General features: G+C 34.3%; 3 protein-coding genes across 3 annotated transcripts; 1 reads left to right on the forward strand and 2 right to left on the reverse strand.

Moving 5' to 3' along the window:
- Nucleotides 1-11,277: 11,277 nt before the first annotated feature.
- LOC115957899 (purple acid phosphatase 18-like) lies at nucleotides 11,278-15,481 on the forward strand. Its single transcript, XM_031076239.1, has 5 exons — nucleotides 11,278-11,521; nucleotides 12,408-13,076; nucleotides 13,957-14,145; nucleotides 14,227-14,315; nucleotides 14,896-15,481. The coding sequence occupies exons 1-5, from the start codon at nucleotides 11,381-11,383 to the stop codon at nucleotides 15,113-15,115; spliced, it is 1,308 nt and encodes a 435-aa protein (XP_030932099.1). The 5' UTR covers nucleotides 11,278-11,380; the 3' UTR covers nucleotides 15,116-15,481.
- Nucleotides 15,482-16,842: 1,361 nt separating this feature from the next.
- Nucleotides 16,843-19,945, reverse strand: LOC115957448 (CRS2-associated factor 2, mitochondrial-like). Its single transcript, XM_031075690.1, has 5 exons — nucleotides 19,352-19,945; nucleotides 18,081-18,208; nucleotides 17,758-17,983; nucleotides 17,487-17,614; nucleotides 16,843-17,371 (listed from the first exon to the last, which is right to left on the reverse strand). Exons 1-5 carry the CDS (start codon nucleotides 19,830-19,832, stop codon nucleotides 17,246-17,248), a joined length of 1,089 nt encoding a protein of 362 aa, XP_030931550.1. The 5' UTR covers nucleotides 19,833-19,945; the 3' UTR covers nucleotides 16,843-17,245.
- A 146-nt stretch (nucleotides 19,946-20,091) lies between these two features.
- On the reverse strand, nucleotides 20,092-23,056 carry LOC115957447. The gene has a single exon (XM_031075689.1). It carries the CDS (start codon nucleotides 22,984-22,986, stop codon nucleotides 21,466-21,468), a length of 1,521 nt encoding a protein of 506 aa, XP_030931549.1. The 5' UTR covers nucleotides 22,987-23,056; the 3' UTR covers nucleotides 20,092-21,465.
- Nucleotides 23,057-23,596: the final 540 nt, after the last annotated feature.

Raw genomic sequence — 23,596 nt, forward strand, 5'->3', positions numbered from 1 at the left:
GTTTGAAGATTTCAAGAATTGCAAGATGACAACATGTACAATTTGTGGGCAAAGGTTGCTGGCCAAATCTGGTGTGGCATTGGGTTACATTCATAAGGTAACCTTCTTTGAGATAAGACTATTTGGTGGAGTTATGAATTTTGGTTATGCTTCTCTGCATAATGGAAGACAGTGTCACTGCTCATTCACTAAGTAATATTCCCCTAATATGAAACTATTTTTTAAATTACAACTGGAGAGATGTAAACCAATTTTGAACTTATAAATCTATTCCTATTCAAGAATAATAGAATCATAAAGTATAGTGATGATCTTTTTTTTCTTTTTTCTTTTTTTAATAGTAATTCATTTAAGCTTAAACATTATTTGCTGGGACTACGGCTTCACAATGCTAAAATTGTCAATTTGAAATAAGCAGATTTATTACACCATAAGAAGCTATACTTGGTTCTTGATATAGATCATATGCTATAGAAGAAGAATATTTAAAATAAAAAACAGATTTTCAAGGTATTTCTGTTACCTTTATATTTTATTGTACTTTGGCAGTGTGCTTAGCATTTTGTATATCTTTGTTTTCAGGTATCATGGTGACATTCCATCTTTGTTTGTATGATCATCTCTAAAAGGGTCTTGATATCTTGCTTGGCCAAGAAAATGCTGTATTGATTCTTGATGATGCAAAAGATGTAGATACATCTGTGTTCAGCTGAATATCTCTGCTTAACCAATTTATTTTCAGTTTAATATGATAATATTTGTTACACATAATACTTTTGATCTTACTGTTTTACCCACTAAAAGAAGAGGAAGTTCTTTCAACATTAAGAGTCCTCTTATTTGTAGGGAAGAGAGTCAGATTACGGAAATGGGCAATTTCATCATTATTTGAAGTATGTTGTAGTTTCATTCTCAAAGGTTCTTGCTACGTCATATTGAACTGGACCTGTTTGTGTTTTGAAATTAACTTGTATCTACTCTGTGTGAAACACCATAAAGAAGTAAACTTTAACTTTTCAGCTTTAAATTATAAATTTTTTTTTTCACTTTGGTTTCTCTTTAGTCAAACTGAGAAGGGTGAAGGAAAATTAAAAAACAAAAAACAAAAACTTGCTTATGGATTTTATGAGATGCATACGTGTTGATTGTGACTTTTATATTGTAGAATGATGAATAGAATTGAAAAGTAAATATGACATTGTTTAGGAGCCACTTGAAATAGTGAAGAAGCCTAGAGGTTGGGCCAAAATGGCCCATTAGCATTAATTTTTGAAATATTTAGCAACAGAGCACTGTTTCAGAAATAATTAGGGAAATACCACTTTTTCTGGTACTCGAGCTTGGTGAGCTCGAGTACCATATTTTTTTAATCCACCATCGCCCCATATTCAAGGAGCCCTATAGTGGCATTTTTAAGCCCTATAGTGACGTTTTCGGGCCCTATAGCGGCGTTTTCCTGCAAAATTTTTTTATAAGTCCCATAACAGGTTCAAGGGGCCCTATAGTGGCGTTTTTAAGCCCTATAGTGACGTTTTGGGCCCTATAGCGGCGTTTTCCTGCAAAATTTTTTTTATAAGTCCCATAACAGGTTCAAGGGGCCCTATAGTGGCGTTTTTAAGCCCTATAGTGACGTTTTTCGGGCCCTATAGCGGCGTTTTTTTTTTTTTTTTTTGAGAAGATGTTTGATCAATGAAAAGATGGTACTCGAGCTCACCATGCTCAAGTACCGGAAAAAGTGGTATTTCCCTAATTATTTCCGAAACAGTGCTTTGTTGCTAAATATTTCAAAAATTAATGCTAATGGGCCATTTTGGCCCTAGAGGTTGCTTCTAATGTTACTGCACTTTTATTCAAAAGTTATGTAGACGTGTTTATGCATTAATATGTGATGCCTCTTTTTGGCAAATTTTACATATTTGAGGTTCTTTGGTAAACAATTTTTTTGTTTTTGTTTTTGTTTTTGTTTTGTGTATATGTGTAATTGTTTTTTTTATCTTAATTTTTACCTATCAAAAACACATCATTTATCCTAATACTTGAATGTCTAGATGAAGGATTTGCACTTAATCCATTGAGACCAAATTCGATCATGCAAGTGATTCTGCTACCAATAAAAAAACTAGACTGTAACATGAAATTAATTCTTTTACATAATTTTATAGTCTAACTTGCAAAATGATTCTAATTTTAGAGTTGATCTCATTTTCAGTAGCTTTCCCATGCATCACACGGGTTAGCGACTAGTATAATATAATATAGACCGGATATCAAGACTCAAGGGTTGTCTTTGCCAAACTTTTGTACTTTGAGAACAAAAAGAAAGGGCATAATGCTATGAATTTAATGGCCCATTATTACAAAACCTTTTTGAAAGTTTCTGAATATATATTACAAAAATTGCTAGTTGTTTTGATCACTTTCCATTAAACCAAATAGTAAATACTTGCGTATATATGGTAACATAAAATAATTTAGCAATAACTGTGTATTTAAGTGCTGAAAAATCTTCCATATATGACGTTATTATGTCATATTCAAATAAGAACGTTTGAATACAAAACATTTAGAATGAAAAGTATATATTTGTAATAAAACCAAATATGCTGGCAATTATGGTATTAATATCACGTTAATGTTCATAAATTTCCTGATTAAAACCATTGACAAAAGCTATTCAAATTTTGAATTATATTTGAATTTCAAAATTTAGCAATTAACGTATCTGACATTAAGGGATAATTGATACACATAAATGAGTATTAAAATAAATATAATATTTTTTATAAAAATATCCAACAAATAATAATAATAATAATAATAATAAAAAGAAATCTCTCAAGGAAAATTGCTTTTTATATTATTATTTATTTTTCATAGATAAAAATCTACTCTAGTTTATTTTAAGAATATATGTTGTGTGAAGCTTCTTCTTAGAAACTTGAACTTTGGCCCTCTCCCACACCCCCACAAGAACTTATACTTTTGAAGTGACCATTACACCAAAGATGTGCAGTGGTTACTTTTATTAAAAACTTATTATTTGAACTCAACAATCAAAACTCACAGAATAAATGAGCATACATGGTGACATTATACAAAGAAGAATGACAAAGTGCATGGACAAAGTGCAACTGTAATGCTTAGGGAGAGACATTATCAGAAAATCCTATTTAATGTTGAGGCAAAGGAAGTTGTTGGCAATTGCTACCTTAATGCTTGTTGAAATTAGGAGGAAACTAAGAAACAAGAACATGGCGTAATGTAGGGTTGTACTGCAACAACTAAAGAAGTCTATAACTATAACTCTAGATGAACTTTTCATGTAGTACTGAGATACACTATGTTGCAAATGCACTCAATTTACTTTTTCTCGAGTGTTCATATGTCTTTAATGTCTAAAATTTTTTAAGAATGCGATCAGAAGAAAGGACTCAATACTTTCTCTTTATATAAATATATATATATATATATATATATATTCTCATTTCAAAGCAATATCTTTTACACAATCCTAAAGAAAAATACTTTGTCTATGTTTTGAGACAATTTTCCTATCCAAAATTGTTAGTAATTGTCCAAGTTTGATAAATTGGATCACCCATTAGTGAGCATGACTTGGCTAGCAAGCTAGTCAAGTCTTCATTAATGGCATTAACTCTTATATAACATTGACAAAGGTTACATGGGGTGGTGGGTTACAAAGGAGAAATTATACAATCCTCATAGTGGACCACGTCACTTTTCCACTATTCCACTAAAAAACTCTCACTAGTTTAAAATTGTTGAGTCAGTAATTAGTTTCTGTTTAAAAAAAATTTCTGACTTAACAATTTTATACAGATTGGAGCCTTTTAGTGGAATGGTTGACCACGTCACTTGTCCACCATGCGAACCTTATAATTTCTCGTTACAAAGGGGGTGTTCAACCTCCCCTTGTGTGTGGCTAATGAATGTTGTAAATAAAAAGGGAAAGAGGATTCCCCACCTTAAAAAAAAAAAAAAAAAAGTTACTTGGGGCTTCTCAACTTTATCTCATTCTCAACTTTGTTTAACATGAGATCTTAGGTTATGGGATATGTGTTATCTTGGTCTAGTACTTTTTACACAATCCTAAAGAAAAATACTAGGTCTATGTTTTGAGTCAAATTTTTTTTTTGTCCAAAATTGTTAGAAATTGTACAAATTTGACAAATTGGAACATCCATTAGTAGGCATGACTAGGCTCGCAAGATGACCTCACTTCCAAGGGCAACTTGATGCATTTGAGGGCCTAAGGCGAAAATTGATTATCTTGTTTTGATGCAAAATTACTACTAATTAACATAAACTACGTAAAAAATTTTCTTTTTTTTACAAATTTTATAGATAGAAAAAATTTGAAATTTTTTTTCATACTTGTTGATTTGGTAGATTGATAGTAGTAAGTAAAAGAGTGGTGTTAGTGATAGACTTAGAGGAGAACTATTAAAAGTTTGCTAACTAAACTCTTATTATTATTCATTTTTGTTTTTTAGAAATGCAACATTCACAATTTTTTTTAAACAAATCCTAAGTCTTAAGTTGCTTTTTATTTTCTATTTTAAAATATCACTATAATTATTTTTTTGCCATCAATAACAAACTGTAACAACATGCTACTTAGTATTAGTTGTAAAAGTGTTGTGAAAAATATTGTAGACGTTATATTTTTCTCTATTTTTTTATTTGTTTTTCATCTAGTAAAAAAAATATTATTTTATTTATTGATTATAAATAACCCGATTGGTTAAAATTTGGAGGCCTTTTTTTTTTTACTTGGGGCCTTAGGCGACCGCGTCTCTTGTTCTACCATTCAGCCAGCCCTGCTCACTTCATTAAGGACATTGTTTATTTCATACATCCAATTACAAATATCTGTATACACAAATGCCATGACACAAAATAAAGAGAAGTGTTATGTCCATAACATTTTCACAACAAATCATAGGTAGTTAGTTGTTACTGGTTCAAATTTGAACTTATCATTAAGATTACTTTTTTGTCCCAACAATAACAACTAATAACAACTTGCCACTTAAAATTTGTTGTGAAAATGTTGTGAAAAATTTGTAGACATAACATTTCTCCAAAATAAATGATGAAAAATAGAGATAAGTATAATTGGTGGGGAATAAATGCCAATAGCAAAATAAACTGTGAGAAATAGATATAGCTAGAATTAGTGAGAGATAAGGGTACCGAAATTACCTCATTAGTATGTGTGTACTAATGTTTTATAAATGGATTGTCCTTATAATTTTTAAAAAGATTCTCATCATAATATTTTATAAATGGATTGTCCATTATTGTTCTTCTATTACTGTGGAGATCAACATTGATTTGCTTACTAAATCTTCAGGGAATCAAAGGGATATAGCAATGTAGGATGAATCTTAGCATTTGGTGTTGCCGTAGTTCAATTTAAAAGTAAATCAACTTTGTTCGTACCTCTGCAAATGGCCACCAATTTTTTAAATCTAAAACCTAAAAAACCCATAATTTACAAAACTTGACTGTCGTCTGTTCTCCCTGCCATGACATCACCGACCAACCTCTGCCCATGTTTACACATCAACCCTTGCTCTCCTACTTTGTTCTCACTGCTGGTGGAAATCTCTAGAAACCTTCTCATAGTAAGTGAAACTCCACACTTAGCAATTTTTGAAACTTAACGCTAAAAAATAAAAGAGAGGTGCTACATCCACATTATTTTTACAACAAATTATAAGTGGCTAGTTGTTATTTGTTCAAATTTAAACTTAACACTAAGATTACTTTTTTGTCCCAACAATAACAACTAGTAACAACATGACACTTAGGATTTGTTGTAAAAATGTTGCGAAAATATTGTAGACATATCATTTCTCAAAATAAAAAGGCACAATTATTTGGTATTTTTAAATGTATATGTGGCATAAATTTATGTAACCATGTGATGCAATAAGGAGCGATTAACAAAAAGTCAAAAAAGGTATCTATTGATTGAAAAGGTGCCTATTGGATGAAAATGTACCTATGAACCGAAAAGGTGCCTGTTAAAAAATGAAAAGTCACAACTGTTTGTGTTTTTAAATGTATATGTGGCATTAATTTATATAGCCACGTGGCGCAATGAGAAGTTGTCAACAAAAGGTTGTTGATACCCTTTTTTGCGACACATTTCATACAAGTCCGATTCAACTAAACCCGACTTCTTTGTAAGCTCAATTCATGTATTATATTTTATTTTATTTTATTCTTTTAAGCATGGCCCAAGCTCATGTGACTTATGGGGGAAATTGAGGAAGTGTGGTTTAGAGGGTATGGGTCGATTCCTTTCAAACCTTTTGCATGAGCCCAACACATACATGCTACCAAGTGGGTAAGGGACACTAATAGCACCTTAGGCTCATGGAGGAGGTCTTGTACCCGAAATTTCCACCCAAAAATAGTTTTATGGTCTGGGTGACTGTGGCCCAAAGTTTCTGTCCAAAGCCTTTTTTCCTTTGAACATAGTTGGTTCCCATTAGCCAACTCCATCTGCTAGCCCTCACTTAGGTGAGCCTCCCAATGGTCTGAAATTTCTGACCAAAGGCAACCAATTAGAGCAAACCCACTTTATTTCCAAAATCATGCTTAAAACATACCAAACTCTTCCCTAAACAAAAGAAACCCAAGCCAAAACATCAAAATAGTATCATAGGGGATAAAAGCCTCTTCCACTACTCAAAAACTAGTAAGAGCAACACCCCAAGCTCTATATAAAACTCTCTTTTCAACTCATAAATAAAGGAACCATGTTCTACCCACAGACTTGAAACTTCAGAGTAAAAGCCCTATTCAGCTAGTCAACAATCTCACAATTCCGAAGTTTGGGGGTGGAAATATGGGTACAAGGGAACCTTCCCTCTCTTTCTCACAACCTCTCTCAATTTCCTCTTCTTGGTGACTATGGGTCGAAATTTTAGACTTGTTGAACCACGTTTTCCCCATAAAGCTGAAACTTGAGAGCAAAAACCCACTGAGCCAGGAAACATTCTCACAATTCTGAACCTTAGGTGTGGAAATATGGGTACGAGGAAATCTTCTCTCTGTTCCTCACAACCTTTCTCAATTTCCTCTTCTCGGTGACTATGGGTCGAAGTTTCAAACCTGTTATGTTTTTATGCTTTTTCTGTACTTTTGTTATTAGTATTTTGATTCTCTCTTGTCAAAGCACCATTAGCCTTTTGTTCATTATACATTTGGAATTTTGGAATTGATTCTCCACAATAAACACTTCTAAAGAACCTAAGGGGAGATTTGGGCTAATATCACATTTTTTACCCTTATCGCAAAACGTACTCAACAAAAGTCAAACATTTCGGCTATTAGTTATTATATAGATATTGATAATAATAATAAAGAAATATCTCAAGGAAAATTGCTTTTTTTTTTTTATTATTATTTATTTATCTTAGATAGAAATCTACTCTAGTTATTCTAAGTATATATGTTGAGTGAAGTTTCTTCTTAAAAATTTGAATTTTGGCCCTCCCCCCTACCCCCACAAGAACTTATACTTTTGAAGTGACCATCACGCCAAAGATGTGCAGTGGTTACTTTTATTAAAAACTTATTATTTGAACTCAATAATCAAAACTCACAGAATAAATAAGCATTCAAGGTGACATTATACAAAGAAGAATGACAAAGTGCATGGACAAAGTGCAACTGTAATGCTTAGGGAGAGACATTATCAAAAAATCCTATTTAATGTTGAGGCAAAGGAAGTTGTTGGCAATTGCTGCCTTAATGCTTGTTGAAATTAGGAGGAAACTAAGAAACAAGAACATGGAGTAATGTAGGGTTGTACTGCAACAACTAAAGAAGTCTCTAACTATAACTCTAGATGAACTTTTCATGTAGTTCTGAGATACACTATGTTTTCTCGAGTGTTCATATGTCTTTAATGTCTAAAATTTTTTAAGAAAGCAATCAGAAGAAAGGACTCAATACTTTCTCTTTATATCTATTTTTTTTTTCTCATTTCAAAGCAATATCTTTTACACAATCCTAAAGAAAAATACTTTGTCTATGTTTTGAGTCAATTTTCATGTCCAAAATTGTTAGTAATTGTCCAAGTTTGATAAATTGGATCACCCATTAGTGAGCATGACTTGGCTAGCAAGCTAGTCGAGTCTTCATTAATGGCATTAACTCTTATATAACATTGACAAAGGTTACATGGGGTGGTGGGTTACAAAGGGGGTGTTCAACCTCCCCTTGTGTGTGGCTAATGAATGTTGTAAATAAAAACGAAAGAGGATTCCCACCCAAAACCAAAAAAAGAAAAAAAAAAGGGGTTACTTGGGGCTTCTCAACTTTATCTCATTCTCAACTCTGTTTAACGTGAGATCTTAGGTTATGGGATATGTGTTATCTTGGTCTAATACTTTTTACACAATCCTAAAGAAAAATACTAGGTCTATGTTTTGAGTCAATTTTTTTTGTCCAAAATTGTTAGAAATTGTACAAATTTGACAAATCGAAACATCCATTAGTAGGCATGACCAGGCTAGCAAGATGACCTCACTTCCACAGGTAGCTTGATGCATATGGGGGCTTAAGGCGAAAATTGATTATCTTGTTTTAGATGCAAAATTACTACTAATTAAAATAAACTACGTAGAATTTTTTTCTTTCTTTTTTTACAATTTTATAGATAGAAAAAATTTGACAAAATTTTTCATACTTGTTGATTTGGTAGATTGATAGTGGTAAAGTAAAAGAGTGGTGTTAGTTGTAGACTTAGATGAGAACTATTAAAAGCTTGCTAACTAAACTCTTATTATTATTCATTTTTTGTTTTTTAGAAGTGCAACATTCACAATTTTTTTAAAATAAATCCTAAATCTTAAGTTGCTTTTTATTTTCTATTTGAAAATATCACTATAATTATTTGTTTGCCATCAATAACAAGCTATAATTACCTGCTACTTAGCATTAGTTGTAAAAGTGTTGTGAAAAATATTGTAGACATTGCATTTTTCTCTATTTTTTTATTTGTTTTTCATCTAGTAAAAAAAATATTATTTTATTTATTGATTATAAATAACCCTATTGGTTAAAATTTGGGAGCCTTTTTTTTTTTTTTTTACTTGGTGCCTTAGGCGACCACATCTCTTGCTCTACCATTCAACCGGCCCTGCTCACTTCATTAAAGACACTATTTATTTCATACATCCAATTACACATATCTGTATACACAAATGCCATGGCACAAAGTAAAGAGAAGTGTTATATCCACAATATTTTCACAACAAATCATAGGTAGGTAGTTGTTATTGGTTCAAATTTGAACTTACTATTAAGATTACTTTTTTGCCCCTACAATAACAACTAGTAACAACCTGCCACCTAAAATTTGTTGAGAAAATGCTGTAAAAAATTTGTAGACATAATTTCTCCAAAATAAATGATGAAAAATAGAGATAAGTATAATTGGAGGGGAATAAATGCCAATAGCAAAATAAACTGTGAGAAATAGATATAACTAGAATTAGTGAGAGATAAGGGTACCGAAATTGCCACATTAGTATGCGTGATTTTTTTTTTTTTTTTTTTTTTAACCATTCAAAGGGAGTTAGAAACAAAAATAGTATGTATGTATTTTTTTTTTTTTTTTTTTTTGAGTAGTTTTGTGACACAACTATTTGCACAACTTTGTACACAACTCGCCATGTGGACGAGTTGTGTACAAAATTGTACAAATAGTTGTATCACCATAACTACTCATAAAAAATAAAATAAAAATTACACACTAATCATTATCTTTTTTATTAATGGCATTAACTCCCATATGACGTTCACAAATGTTACACAGGGTGGTGGGTTACAACTAACAAAGTAGGTTCAACCTCCCCTAGTGTGTCGCTAACGAAAAATGTAATTATAAATGAAAGAGGTTCTGCCAAAATAAATAAATAAAGTGATTTGGGGCTTCTTATCTCTCTCTAACATGAGAGTATGAGACCATAGGTTGTAGGATACGTGTGACGTGCTCTAGTAGCAAACCATTGTTACGTAATGATGACTCAACTTGTTGGAGGCTTACTCTTAGATGAGTACGGCAAAAAAAAAAAAAAAAAAAACCACTTATCCTTATTAATTCCATTTTTTTAATTAAAAAGAAAAAGAAAAAGAGATTAGGCCAAGATTCTTATAGTGGGGTGTTAGGCAAATAGATGGGTGGTGAAATGATTAACAAACTTCTAACTTTAAACTTATAAATTTTGGTCTAACTATATTATATTAATAGCACAAGGATACACCACAACTCCACTCAAAAGTTATGGTAACTTTTAAGAGAAAGTGAGACAAGTTATATTACACATAACACACTCTTAAATAATATGAGACAATTACCCATTCTTTTTTTTTTTTTTTTTGAGAAACAAACACACACACAAGGGAGAGGGAAAGGGTATTTAACACAAAGGCACATCACAATTCCACTCAAAAGTCATGGTAACTTTTAAGGGAAAGTGAGGTAAGTTATACTACACACAACACACTCTCTTAAACAATGTTGTACAATTATCCTTTTTTTTTTAGAAACAAACACACACACATATAGAGTTTGTTTAGAAATAACTTATTTAGTTGAAAGTAGAAATTTTTTACTAAAAGTATTGTATAAAGCTAAAAGTTAACTAAAATAGTACAGTGAGATCTATAAATAATACTAAAAAGTAAAATGAGACTTATAAATAATACTAAAAATAAACTGAATAGTAGCAAAAAATAAACTCAAAGGTAAAATAAACTGACTTTTTCAGCTATCCAAAATGCAAGCATAGAGTTTGCTTCTGGTAATTATCTTCTTTATTATCAAATTAAAAACCAATTGATTTTTTATTTTGGCAAAAATTGAACCTAAATTTCTTATTTAACTTTAAAAAAAAATTTTTACTAGATGAAGTGAATAGAGTCCGCACAATTTATTCAAGGGAGAACTTCCATTTACCCGATACAATCTAATCCAAGCTGTAAAGTCTTGGAACTCGCTTTTGCCTGTGAAGAAGAAGAATCAAGTTACTGTTGTTCGACTTCGACTCTCAGACCGCGTGCACTGTGAAGAGTACAATTATTAATACAAAGCTGGATGAGGCAATTATACTAAGGCACACAACAAAAGTCAAAAGGAGTAATAAATCAGAATCAAGAAGGGCGATACGGTCATTTGATCCCCACACAGAGTCACGGACATTCCTTAGCAGGTACTAGAAAAGCAAACATACAAACAAAACAAGAATCAAAATGATTCCAGTACCACACTATATAGCAAAGCCAAAAGCAACTGAGAGATTTTCATTTGCTTTTGCCGGGAGAGACAAAAACCATGGAGCTGATGAAGCTAATAACAGTAACTGTCTCTTTGTTCATCTCAGTAACTGTCATAACTGCCGACTACGTTCGACCCCAGCCTCGCAAAACTTTGCATTTCCAGTTGAACCCTAAGCCTTCCTTTTATCCTCAGCAGGTAACCTTATCATCTCTCTCTCTCTGTCTTTCATTTTTTTTATTTTTTATTTTAAAGAAACAATTAAGATTCAAACTCTGTTACATAGTTGCAATTATATGATCTAATGTTGTTTTTCTTTGATTTGTTGTTATCCGGGTCGGATCTTATATATACATATCTATGTATTTATATACTTGTGTCTGATTAGAAAGTGTAAATAAATATATTCATGCTTTTTGGAAGGACTAAACTAAAACTAATACCACTGGGAAGATTCTTTGAATAAATATGTATTTTGGACCAGCTGGCTTTTAATGGGTACTTTTCTTACAATATTGAATACTTTAAATACTTAACTTTTATTTAAAGAATTGAATTTGAATTGATATTTGTGTTGTCTGTTGTACTGTATTGTTCTCTCTCTTTTTTGGGGATAGTTTTTGCTTCATTGAAAATTAAAGCATCATAAATATTTGAATTTAGGAAATCTAACCTTTTTGTTTTGTTTTGGTACTTAAGTTGTCTATGCTTCATAGCTTAGTGGAGCAGGGTATATGCTTGAAGATATTGACTATTGATACAAATGAGGAGTGAATTAGGAGGATCTTTTGTTATAGAACATAATTGGAATGAAGATTTTGAATCATAGTAAACGGGGTGGGATGTGTGCTTGCTTTTTTTCAACTGAGAATACCATCCTGTGTTTGAAACTGGCGTGTAAATACCATGATAATTACATGAATAAAATTGCAAATATTCATTCAGATAATTGGTTTTTGGGACATTTCAAGGTTTTTATTCTATATTTGCACTTTTGTAGCTCTTGGTTATAATTGTGATATTGAGGTTTAGTTATAGTTGACATTTAGTTTGAAGTACTTTTATGTGGAAATGCCTAATGTAGGTGCACATCTCTTTGGCTGGAGATGAGAGCATGCGAGTGACATGGGTCACTGATGATGATTCTTCTCCTTCAGTTGTTGAGTATGGGACATTGCCCGGGAGATACAGTTCTGTTGCTCAAGGAGAAAGTACCTCTTATAATTATCTATTCTATAGCTCAGGGAAGATACACCACACTGTCATTGGGCCTCTGGAACATGACACAGTTTACTTTTACCGATGTGGAGGACAAGGTCCTGAGTTCCAACTCAAGACCCCTCCAGCTCAATTTCCAGTTACTTTTGCTGTGGTAGGGGATCTGGGTCAAACTGGCTGGACCAAATCAACACTAAACCACATTGACCAGTGCAAGTATGATGTGCATCTGCTTCCTGGAGACCTCTCATATGCTGATTACATGCAGCATCGGTGGGACACATTTGGTGAGCTGGTGCAGCCCCTAGCAAGTGCAAAGCCATGGATGGTTACAGAAGGGAACCATGAACAGGAAAACATACCATTGTTAAAGGATGGGTTTGAATCCTATAATGCTAGATGGAAGATGCCTTTTGAGGAGAGTGGATCTAGTTCGAATCTTTATTATTCTTTTGAAGTTGCAGGTGTTCATATTATCATGCTTGGTTCATACACAGATTATGACGAGCAGTCGGATCAATTCAGTTGGCTGAAGGTTAGTCATTCGTATCCCCTTTTTTCACAGGGAATGCTATTTTGCTAATATGTAACTACACTAAATTCTAGCAGTTGTTCATCAATATTTGGTTGATGGATAAGAGCAAATAAATTTCAGTTGAGATAAATGTTAGGGTTAATTGATCAAATGTGATCAGCCATTTAAAAAAAGGGAAAAAAAAGAAAGAAAGATCAAATAAGGGAAGTGGCACTTTGCTGTGAGTTTTATGATGTATTTATTGTGGTATTATAGCCAATTTTGATCTTGTTATAATTCATTTGTTTAGACACACCAAGTTTTTGCAGAAATTAGTCAATTTTTGGCAAGCCCTAAAGCTTCTGATGCAGAGAGCACACCATGACTGTTAAAAATCATGGAAAACCAATTGCATAAATCCATTAATAAGAGACTGAATTCAATTTTTTCAATTAGTCAGCAACCTTTGGAGTTAAAACAGAGGTTTTTTATTTTATTATTTATTTTTGTCAGTAGTTTTAACGAAGGCTTTGTAAGGAAAATGCATGAGGATCTTCAAATTCATAGATGCAAGTAGTCCAATGTGCAATTATAATTACAGAGAATGACTACAATTTTGATGTTAAGCCATCACTTAGACACATTGGAAACTTTGGCTTCTAAGCCACCGTGTTCTTCAAATGCAAGTTGCAGTGTTTAATTTCTTTGGTTAATTATAAACTTCCCACCTCATATTTGAGGTGAGCCTCAAGATATGAGTGCAAAGTTGATGCTTAGCATGAGGCACAAGCATATAATCTAAAATTTTCTTATCTTAATTTTTATATGCCAAGTCAATGGTTCATAAGAAATGAAGTGTAGCTCAGTTATAACAGGAATTTCTTGTACTCTTGTTACATAGGCTGATCTTTCAAAGGTGGACCGGACAAAGACACCATGGCTGCTTGTTCTATTCCATGTTCCTTGGTATAACAGTAACAAGGCTCATAAAGGTGAAGGTGATGGCATGATGGCAGCCATGGAATCCTTGCTTTATGCTGCCAGTGTGGATATGGTACTTGCTGGTCATGTACACGCATATGAACGCTCGGTATGCCTGGACTGTTTTAGAATTTTTTTATTCCTATAAAATTTATGGCTCTCTTACTTTAACTTGTGATCTATTTGACAGAAACGTGTCAATAATGGAAGACCTGATCCTTGTGGTGCTGTCCACATTACCATTGGTGATGGTGGAAACAGAGAAGGTTTAGCTCATGGGTATGTCCTGACCTTATCAAACCTTCTGTATCTGTAACTTTATATACCATGCACACACAAAATGTTTGATTTCCTATGTGCATATAAGAACAATTCTGTAAGTCTTATTTATATATTTTGGATGAAGTCAGGGATATACATATATTTTATTTTCTTCTCTCAAATACAATAACTGACTACTATGATTTCCATCTTAAACCATTACGCAAAAACCTAAGTCACTCTTGATTCCATTGCACAAAGCATTATTTAGTGAAGGGACAGCTTGACTATTTAATGTTTTGTCTAAGAGAGTCTCCTTTTCAAATAAGCGGGTGCAAAAATCAGTCAGCAGGTTACAAACTTACAATGTTCTTTTCGACCTAAGTACATTAAATGGAAACTGCCTCAGTTATTACTATCTACAATATGGTATATACCACAAAGAATTGGAATTACATAGGCATATGCATCATACACAGAATGGTAAAACATTCAGTGTAGTTATGACAAGTCTGGTTTTCTTGGTGAATCAATTTTTTTTACTCTGTTATTCCTAGGTAAAAGGCTTGAATTTCATTAACTTTTTGAAAATTGACAGGTATATAAACCCACAGCCTGAATGGTCAGTCTTTCGTGAAGCAAGTTTTGGTCATGGTGAACTTAAGATTGTGAATTCAACTCATGCCTTCTGGAGCTGGCATAGGAATGATGATGACGAGCCTGTAAGGTCTGATCAGGTCTGGATAACATCGTTGGTCAATTCAGGATGTGTTTCTGAGAAGAAAAATGAACTGAGGGATATACTTATGGCACCTTAGAACTTGTAATCTGTGTACTGTTGGTGAGTTTCTCTTGTTAAAGAGTCACTGTAAATATTGCGTAATACAATGTTACTAGTTTTGTTAAGACCGGTAGTTGCTGGTTAAATAATTGGAACACTGTCGTCCTGTCTGCGTGATTCTTCTTATGTGTGTTTGTGTGTTTCAAGGGCTGAGACTACATTCACCGAATCCAAGCAGCCACAGTCTTGTTTGTATTTTACCAGTAACTCATATTGATTGTATATTGACTGCAATCTATTGCCATGTATATCATAGAGGTCAATTTCAAGGTTACTGTTATGGTATGAATGACGATTGTTTCTTTTTCAGATAATTCCAATTTATTCTAGGCACATTTTACAATTGATACTCTATGCAAAGAACTTGCAAGGTTTAGCAATTTTAGACTAACCTCTGTAGAGCTTTTGAACATGCTTATTAGTATGGAGGTGATAAATTGATTTGATTAATCGTAATAGATCTTAAGGCTTGTAATATGATATCCTGTATAAGTGCAGTCCTTGTAAGTCGCATGGTTGCCTGGTTTTGAGGTGTAACCGTGAATTATTGGCACTTTTATAGTGCTGAACATATGTATTTACTTGAGCAAAAAAAGTTATGTATAAAGCTTTTAAAGTGGGTAATAGTTAGCTTAATTGGTAAAATTTCTTGTCATCGAAATCTGGGTTCGATCTCCTTCTACAACAAAAACTAATTGGTGTATTGATCTAATAATAAAAAAGCAATCATCAGGAACAGTAGCTATAAATAGATTAAAAACTATCTAAGAAAAAAATGCCTATAATATGGCTTGTCTTCTTCTCCCACTCCCTTTATCTAGTTCCAACAATAGAAATTTAATCTCAAGGCCAACTCTTCCCTCCCCACCCCCCCCCCTCCTCTCTCTCTCTCTCTCTCTCTCTCTCTCTCTCTCTCAAATGAAAATGTTAAAGAAAATTCCTTTGATAAGTGGAATAATGCCTTTAGTGAAAATTACCTTTCATTTCTCTTTTAAATTTGATAGGGATGTAACTATTTTTTTTTAGAGTATTCCAATCTATTACATCCGCTCCTGAAAAATGTGTAACTTTGTTATCTTACTTATAATTTTAGTCCTAAAAAAACACAAATCAAAACAAAACAGACCATAAAGTATCAGTCATGGCCTATACTCTCTTTTGTATCAACCAACAAGACATGCACTTCGTTAAAACTTTAAAAAAGAAAAAAGGGTTATTCAATCCACAGGACCACAAGTGCAACTGAAGGAATTATCTCTTCTCAACTGAAACAAGAAAGAGCTCGTCAAACACTGCTTGTGATTCTCTTTTTCGCAAAATTAGAAAAGAAACAAAGTTAACAGGTGCTTCACTACATTATATGCTGATCCCAGGCATTTGAAATCAATAAAATACAACAATATCTGGATCAGTATACCACAATATCCTCCAGGCATTGGCTATCCTGTATTGTGCTACAGCTCTAGAATACAGCATTATTATAGCTGTACAACCTTCTAAGTTACTCAAGTAACCAGCCAACATGCTTTGCCTGTAACAACTTCCGGAACAATAGAATGGATACTCATTTGGCCTTCTCAATTCTCACCCGACTTTCTTTTTTGGGCCATTGCAAATGACAATTTAAGATTTAAGAACTGACTTCCTCCCAAAACACATTAAAAATATGATTGGTTCATAGTTTCATATATAAAGAATATTGATGACATCAAAAATTTGAGTATAGTAATAAAGGTTTCCAAATAAAACAGTTGAAAAGTAAGCAAAATGTAAGAAATTCTTATCAATTATTTTAGGTGGGTCAGGAGTTGCAGAGGTGATATAAATGATACAAGCCTTTCAGATCTATTGGCTTTTAATTTGTACAGATTGGTAATGGCATGAATGTAAATGGCAGCAGATAGACAACTTCTGTTGTGCTAACATGTCTAGCCAAGGTGATGGGAATCCTACTACATATTGAGGAGGCCTTCAGATCTGATCAATCCAACAATATCGTTATCGCAGCAACTCTGTGGACCAATTCTTCTATCTCTGTTTGCTTGAGAAGATGAAACAATTGTCTGCAAGATCTGATGTAAAAATAAGTCTAGCAAATTCTAAAGCCTCACTCAAACATTTGTACACTTGTAACTTCCTTTGATAGGTTAGATTCCTGTTCCTCATCTCTCTTCCCCCTCCAAAGTATTATCTGCTCATCCTTGAACAAAATAGGGACACATGGTACCAGATCCTGATTTTAGAAGAGAATGAAAACCACAACCATATAAGCTTGGAGTAGAAATCCTCTACTTCTTCCTATAAGTATTATAAATTTGTATACATGATGCAATGGAAAGAGCTCATACCCTTAATTTCACACCTATTTTTTTGCAATCACTGGTACCAACATGGGTACAGTCTAGTCTCACCACCTCGACTGTCTCAAAGGCCTCCCTTACTCTCTCCACGACATTCGCATACACACCATTCCTGGCTGCAGAGAATATATTATCCAGTACGAATTCAGGTTATAGAATCATGCATCCTTGCCTTTTATCACTCATTTTTAGTTCATTATTGCAACAAGAAAGAATAGTAATAATTCTCCTTTAGGCTTCAAAAATTAAGTTCACTTACAAAGTTTCATTAGCGAGAGAGAATTCAGTCCTCTGTTTCTCATTTCCTTTGTTTCTTCAAATGTTAATCCATCAGCAACATTCTTCACAAGCTTTGGATATATAGGGGCATATGGTTTCCACAGCATAAGAGGAACAACTGGCCGATTCTTTGGATCATAGTTTCGACCTCGGTATAACAGAAGGATGTTAATGTGCCGATAGATAACCTTCCCCCCAGATTTTTCCTACAGAAAAACTACTATCTGCATCAGCTAATAATTTCTAAAAACCAAAAATGGGAGATACTTCACTGGGTACATGGACGCTGTAAACAGTTCAAACCTCAAGGTGGAAGCAAACATTATCCATATCAAGGGTTGGCACACCCAAGCACTTGATCCTCACAGCTTCAGCCCTTTTCCAATGGTTGTGGATGTCATCCAACATGTTGTGAGTAACTCCTCCCACCCCTAACACAAAATAGCACTATTAGCCCATTCATCCATTATTATTCAAAGACCAAAAAATTTCTGCATTATGCGCAATGTAAATATGCCTGTTCCTACATAGTAAATAAACTATACGGGAAGGAGATGACATTTGAGCCAGAGATGATTCACAAGAATATTTTCATATTTTAAGACATAATCATATAATAAATAAATTATTTCAAAATGTACACTACCATGAACTAAGTAATTAAGAACCCAAACCCCATGTAAAATATGCAACAGAATAGCGCCACTCCAACTGCTATAACTAAGATTGAATTTGATGGTACGGTAGAAAGGAGGGGAAAAGGTTGTTTTTGTGTGTGTGTGTGGGGGGTGGGGGCACCAAAATAAGTTCCCAAAAACGAAGCTTAAAACACTCTTAGAACAAAAAAGTTCTAATTCCTGGCCTCCAGTCTGAGCTCTCTCAATGCATTAACCCATTCCACAATGCCAAGCAGCCGTCATTCACTTAAAAGCAGCCAAAAGAGGATAGTACGCTTGCCACCAAGCTACTCATATCACAGCATAAACTCAACATGAATCAATATTCTATGATTTACCCAAAAACCTAAAAAAAGGGAAATTTCACATTTGTTTATTTGTCGGTCAAAACCCAGCAAGATAATCACCAACTAGACTTAGTTTTTCAAAGATTGACCCCAATATCAAACCAAGTTACCAAACACACTGTTTTCATTCACGCCTTAAAATTAACAATGCAGGATCATCAACTATACTTAATTTTCCAAAGAAGACCCTAACAGCAAAACTAAACAGTCCAATCCTCAAAAAATACATACCCATTTTTGCTCACTACTCAAAATTCACAATGCAGGCCATCTACACAAATACTCATTTCTAAACAAGTCGCTAATAGCAACAAAAACAAAAAATAATAATAATAACCCTAATAATAAATAATAAAAATTTCCCATTTGAGGTCACACTTCAAAATTCACAATGCAGTAAATATACATACGCTTACAATTCTAAATAAGACCCTAATAGCAAACCAAACCAAAAAAACACACATACCCATCTTTGCTCCCACTATAAAATTCACAATGCAGGCCATATACACACAAATAATATACAATAGTTTTGGGGAGAGAAAATTACCCAGATTGATTTGGCGAGAACAATCACTGTGCCGATACTTCTCCACTAGCTCCGCTACTTCCTCCTCCGTAAGTGGGTCCCCAAGAACCCGGTTCCTCTCCTCCGCCACTCTTTCCGGGTCCACTTCCTGTTGTTGGGCCGGGGCACACGTGCCAGTCCATTTCCGGTCAAGCCGACCTGGCCCAAAAGGAGAGAACCTCGGTGGTTCTCTGAATCCGATTGGCTCCAACGATGGGTTGGTCTCTGAGTAGGAGTATTTGAAGTCAAAGGGGAGGTCAGACTTGAGAGGGAATTTCGGTTCGGGCTTGGAATTCTGGTCTTTGTTTTGGGTTTTGTGTTTGGTTTTGTTCTTGGGTTTTTGGGGTTTAGAAGTAGGAGAGAATGGAGGGTCGTAAGGGTCATTAGATAGGGATTGGCTAAGGAAACGAGTTAGTTTGTGAGTTTGATGAGTTGAATGACGCCATAACAAGAGCTTTAGCATTTGAAGAATTTGGAACTTGTTTTTTCGCTAGTAGCACTCTCTCAAGACTATCAGGGTTAGGACTGAGGAGGACGAGCAAACAGCCAAGGCAAACAAAAAATGAGTCTCTTTTTTTAGGGGAAATCAAAAATAAGTTAGAAGGGCCTTTTCGTGTTAGAGTTAAAGTACAAGGGTAGGAAAGTAATTTTCAACACGTTATAATTTTGCCACGCTCACATATATATCTTTATTTTCATAACGTAAAGATTAATAACAAAGATTAATAACAAGAAAACAAGCTGCAGAGTGCAGATTCTCATCTATTTCTATGCAATTTGGGACTTTCTTACAACCTCCAACTCGAGCTAAAGGCATTATTTCTAATCACCTTCAACAGCCATCCTCTGTTTTTTATTTTTCTTTTTTGGGTTACATGGACAACCTCACCCTCCATCCCATTATTAATACGAGAGGAATTAGCCATTCTCTGTTTTCACTTGACCATTATGGATCTTTACGTTTCTTCACAACCAGATATGGTATACAGAGCTTGCAGAAATTTTCTTTTAAGCTTCTTCCTTTCAACTCTTGAACTACCCATCGTATGACATCGAACCAAAAACTTAGCTATTTGTTGACACTCAATGAATTCAGCACCTGCTACCATATCCTTCTAGCATAGGAAAATTCACAAATTAAATGGTCCCTGCATTCCATCAAGGTTCATGAGTGGAAGCCTATCCTTGACTGCTAACCAAGAGAGATAAATATGTGTTTTGGGATGCCAGTAGAAAACCAAACCAATTTATGTCAATCCACCACCTGCTGCTTCATTCTGATTTCATTCCAAGCAGAGTTGCAAGTTAGCTGCCCTGAATGAGAAGGTAGACACCTCATAGTGTCTTCCTGATGCAATCTAATTTGATACAGACCAGCCTATATTTCTGTCCCTGCTGGTGGCCAATATCATTAACCATCTTTCTAAACATTAGAGACTTTTGTACAAGATGTCCTGAGTGCACCACATACAACTCTACAACAACTTATGGATATGCCAATTATCGTGCCAAAGAAAGGTTTTTTTCACCCTTCCATACTTGATGTTTTATATAGGGCCTTGCAAGATCTCTAACATATAATCTCTTAAATGGTTAACATAATCATGTGAATAAGAATCACACAATGAATAAGGGGAAAACAACAAAGATTTCCTTTTTCCTTTTTGGAAGTGTGAAATTTAGTACAAGATTGTAGTGTCGTACAAAAGAGCACAAAGGTACAGAGAAGCCCCTTTAAAATTCATAAAGCATGATCTTCATCTCCTTCCCCCCCCCCCCAAAAAAACCCCAAACCTCTCTCCCAAAACCAAAAATATATGTAGCTACTGTCAACCACAGGTCATATCTACTTTAATTTTACTTGCACAATGTTCTTAAGATGATGTTAGTTAGAACAGTATAAATGTAGCAAATATAAGAATGAAGGGACTTTGCTCAAACTCTCTTCTTTACATCGCCCCTGGTCTTCAACCATAGACTTGAAAACATCCAAGAGATCATCAGGGTTCTCTCCATAGCCTTCAGAGCATATACTATGCTCTGAATTGTAGACAAACATCAGGCTTTTGGCTGAGACGTCACTTCACTATACAAACTCAAACTGAAGAGACTTTGCTCAACCTCTCATCTTTACATCGCCTCTGGTCTTCAACCATAGACTCGAAAACATCCAGGAGATCATCTAGCCCTTCAGGGTTTTCCCCAATAGCCTTCAGGGCATATACAATGCTTTCAATCGTGGACAAACATCCAGCTTTTGGCTGAGACCTCACTTCACTATACAAGCTCAGCTTGTTCAAATCCAACTTCAAATGTGGCAAAAGCTTCAACCAGGGGTTCTCATTGTACATTCTATTTGCCTTTGACCATGTACCATCCAAGACGATTAAATTCTTCACCTCACAACCAAGAGCATCAAGGCCATCAATACTGATTGCACAATCAGATGGGAATAGAAGCACTGATCCTGGAGGAACCTCAAGTTCAAGCTCTTCATCCTCTTCCAACTCCTTGCTCCCACTCAACTGTCGCTTTTGCAACTTTTTTACAGAAAACCCTTTTGCTAGAGCATCACGAGCTTCAGGAGAAGCTAGAATGTTATCAAATGTTGGCTTCTGCAAATGGGCTTGTGGCATCCAAATATGACAAAGAGAGCCAACGACACCATATTTTCCAATGGTTGCAGTAATAACTGGTGCTTCATGACCTCTTTGTCTTTGGACAACTTCATTTGGATCAACATCCAGATGAGAAAATTCACTCTCATTGGTAGCAGTAGTTTCATTATCCAAAACTGCTTCATCCAATGTTGAAGCAGCTGAAACCGTATGAGCATTAAGTTGTGTAACTTGGTCTCTATTTACAAGTAGACTCTCTAAACTGAATGTACCCTTTTCACCAATGCAATCTTCGACCTTCAATTCATCTCCTGGCTCAAAAACTAATTCATCACTCACTGAAAACCCCGAAGTTCCTATAAAATTAACTTCTTTCATAGGGTTTTGAGAATTTCTAGCGCCACTGAGACCATTTCTCAAACAACATCCTCCATTATCACCAATTAAATTAGTGTTTTCCTCAATTGGGCACTTTGCAAATAACCCATATTCTGAATTGCTCACATTTTCTCTAACTTCCTCTACCCCATCACTATGCTCAAAAACTAGCTTCTGGGTGTCCACATTTTCCACAAATTCATCAGAATCCAAACCATTTTGAACCGAACCCATTTCAGAATCCGGTTCCCTCAACCGAATAACGAACCGGCCTTGAAAGAGAACATCGGAAACAGTTGCTAGAGTGAAATTCTTGAGGCCTAGTCTAGCAATTCTAGCAGAATTGAGTGGGTGCTTTTTCTCTAAACTATGCTGAAGAATGGTTACTCTTACCGAATTTTCAAGACCCGGGGCCCGGATCCGACTGCAGAGGCAGAGCCAGGTGGGTTTGGAGCATGATGGGCAAACGGGTCTCTTGGAATTGGCCTCAGTCGCTCCCATTTTTAGGGTTTGAGGAAGACTGGGTTTTGGGCTGTGTACTAATAAAGGATGAATAAGGATGGGATAAAATGGTTTATACCAGGTGGGTAAACGGGTTCGGGTTTGAAAATGGATCATCATATCAGCACCATGGTTTTGAAAAGTTCTGAGCTTGGATTTGATTTATTTAAGTATCAGTGATGGTGATTTGTGAACTGAAGATTGGAGAAAAACCCTAAGCCCTAATTTTATCCTAATGGAGATAAACTAAAACGACGTCGTAGGATGTGCTAGTAGGTTTTTTTTTTTTTTTTTTTTTTTTTTTTTTGAGGGAAAAAAAGATAAAAAGCATGTGATAGTAGTTAACTAGTTATATATCTAATTTTAAAGCTTGAAATTTCTACTCAAAATAAGATGATTCAAATCTATATCTAAAAACAAAACAAAACCAAAAGAAAAAAGAAAAAAGAAATGGTCATAATTAACGGTTAGTTTGAAATTTCTTAAATAACATGTGATTTATAATATGTTTTAAATTTGAAGTATGAGAATTCTTTTTGTAATAAAAATAAACTTCTTCATTTAAGAGATAACAGAGTTTGGATAAATATGTGGGGTCCACTATTTTTAATTTATTTACAACTATTTCATTAAAAACATTTTTGTATTCTAAAAACATCTCTTAGCTATTTTCAAAATCCTGTTTTTAAATCAAGAAAATAGGATACAGTTTTTTGAAAACTGTATTTAG

This window comes from Quercus lobata, chromosome 8 (genome assembly GCF_001633185.2).
Source record: "Quercus lobata isolate SW786 chromosome 8, ValleyOak3.0 Primary Assembly, whole genome shotgun sequence".
In the NCBI taxonomy this organism is placed as follows: Eukaryota; Viridiplantae; Streptophyta; class Magnoliopsida; order Fagales; family Fagaceae; genus Quercus; species Quercus lobata.

Bases quoted from the DNA above. Each gene is read 5' to 3' on its own strand.
- LOC115957899 (XM_031076239.1), top strand. From the start codon at position 11,381: ATGGAGCTGATGAAGCTAATAACAGTAACTGTCTCTTTGTTCATCTCA. The intron at 13,077-13,956 runs GTTAGTCATTCG...CTTGTTACATAG, and splicing joins ATCAATTCAGTTGGCTGAAG to GCTGATCTTTCAAAGGTGGA. The intron at 14,316-14,895 runs GTATGTCCTGAC...GAAAATTGACAG, and splicing joins AGAGAAGGTTTAGCTCATGG to GTATATAAACCCACAGCCTG.
- LOC115957448 (XM_031075690.1), bottom strand. From the start codon at position 19,832: ATGCTAAAGCTCTTGTTATGGCGTCATTCAACTCATCAAACTCACAAA. The intron at 17,615-17,757 runs GTAAGTGAACTT...TATTCTCTGCAG, and splicing joins TCTCTCGCTAATGAAACTTT to CCAGGAATGGTGTGTATGCG. The intron at 17,372-17,486 runs GTATGAGCTCTT...TTCTAAAATCAG, and splicing joins AAATAGGTGTGAAATTAAGG to GATCTGGTACCATGTGTCCC.
- LOC115957447 (XM_031075689.1), bottom strand. From the start codon at position 22,986: ATGATGATCCATTTTCAAACCCGAACCCGTTTACCCACCTGGTATAAA.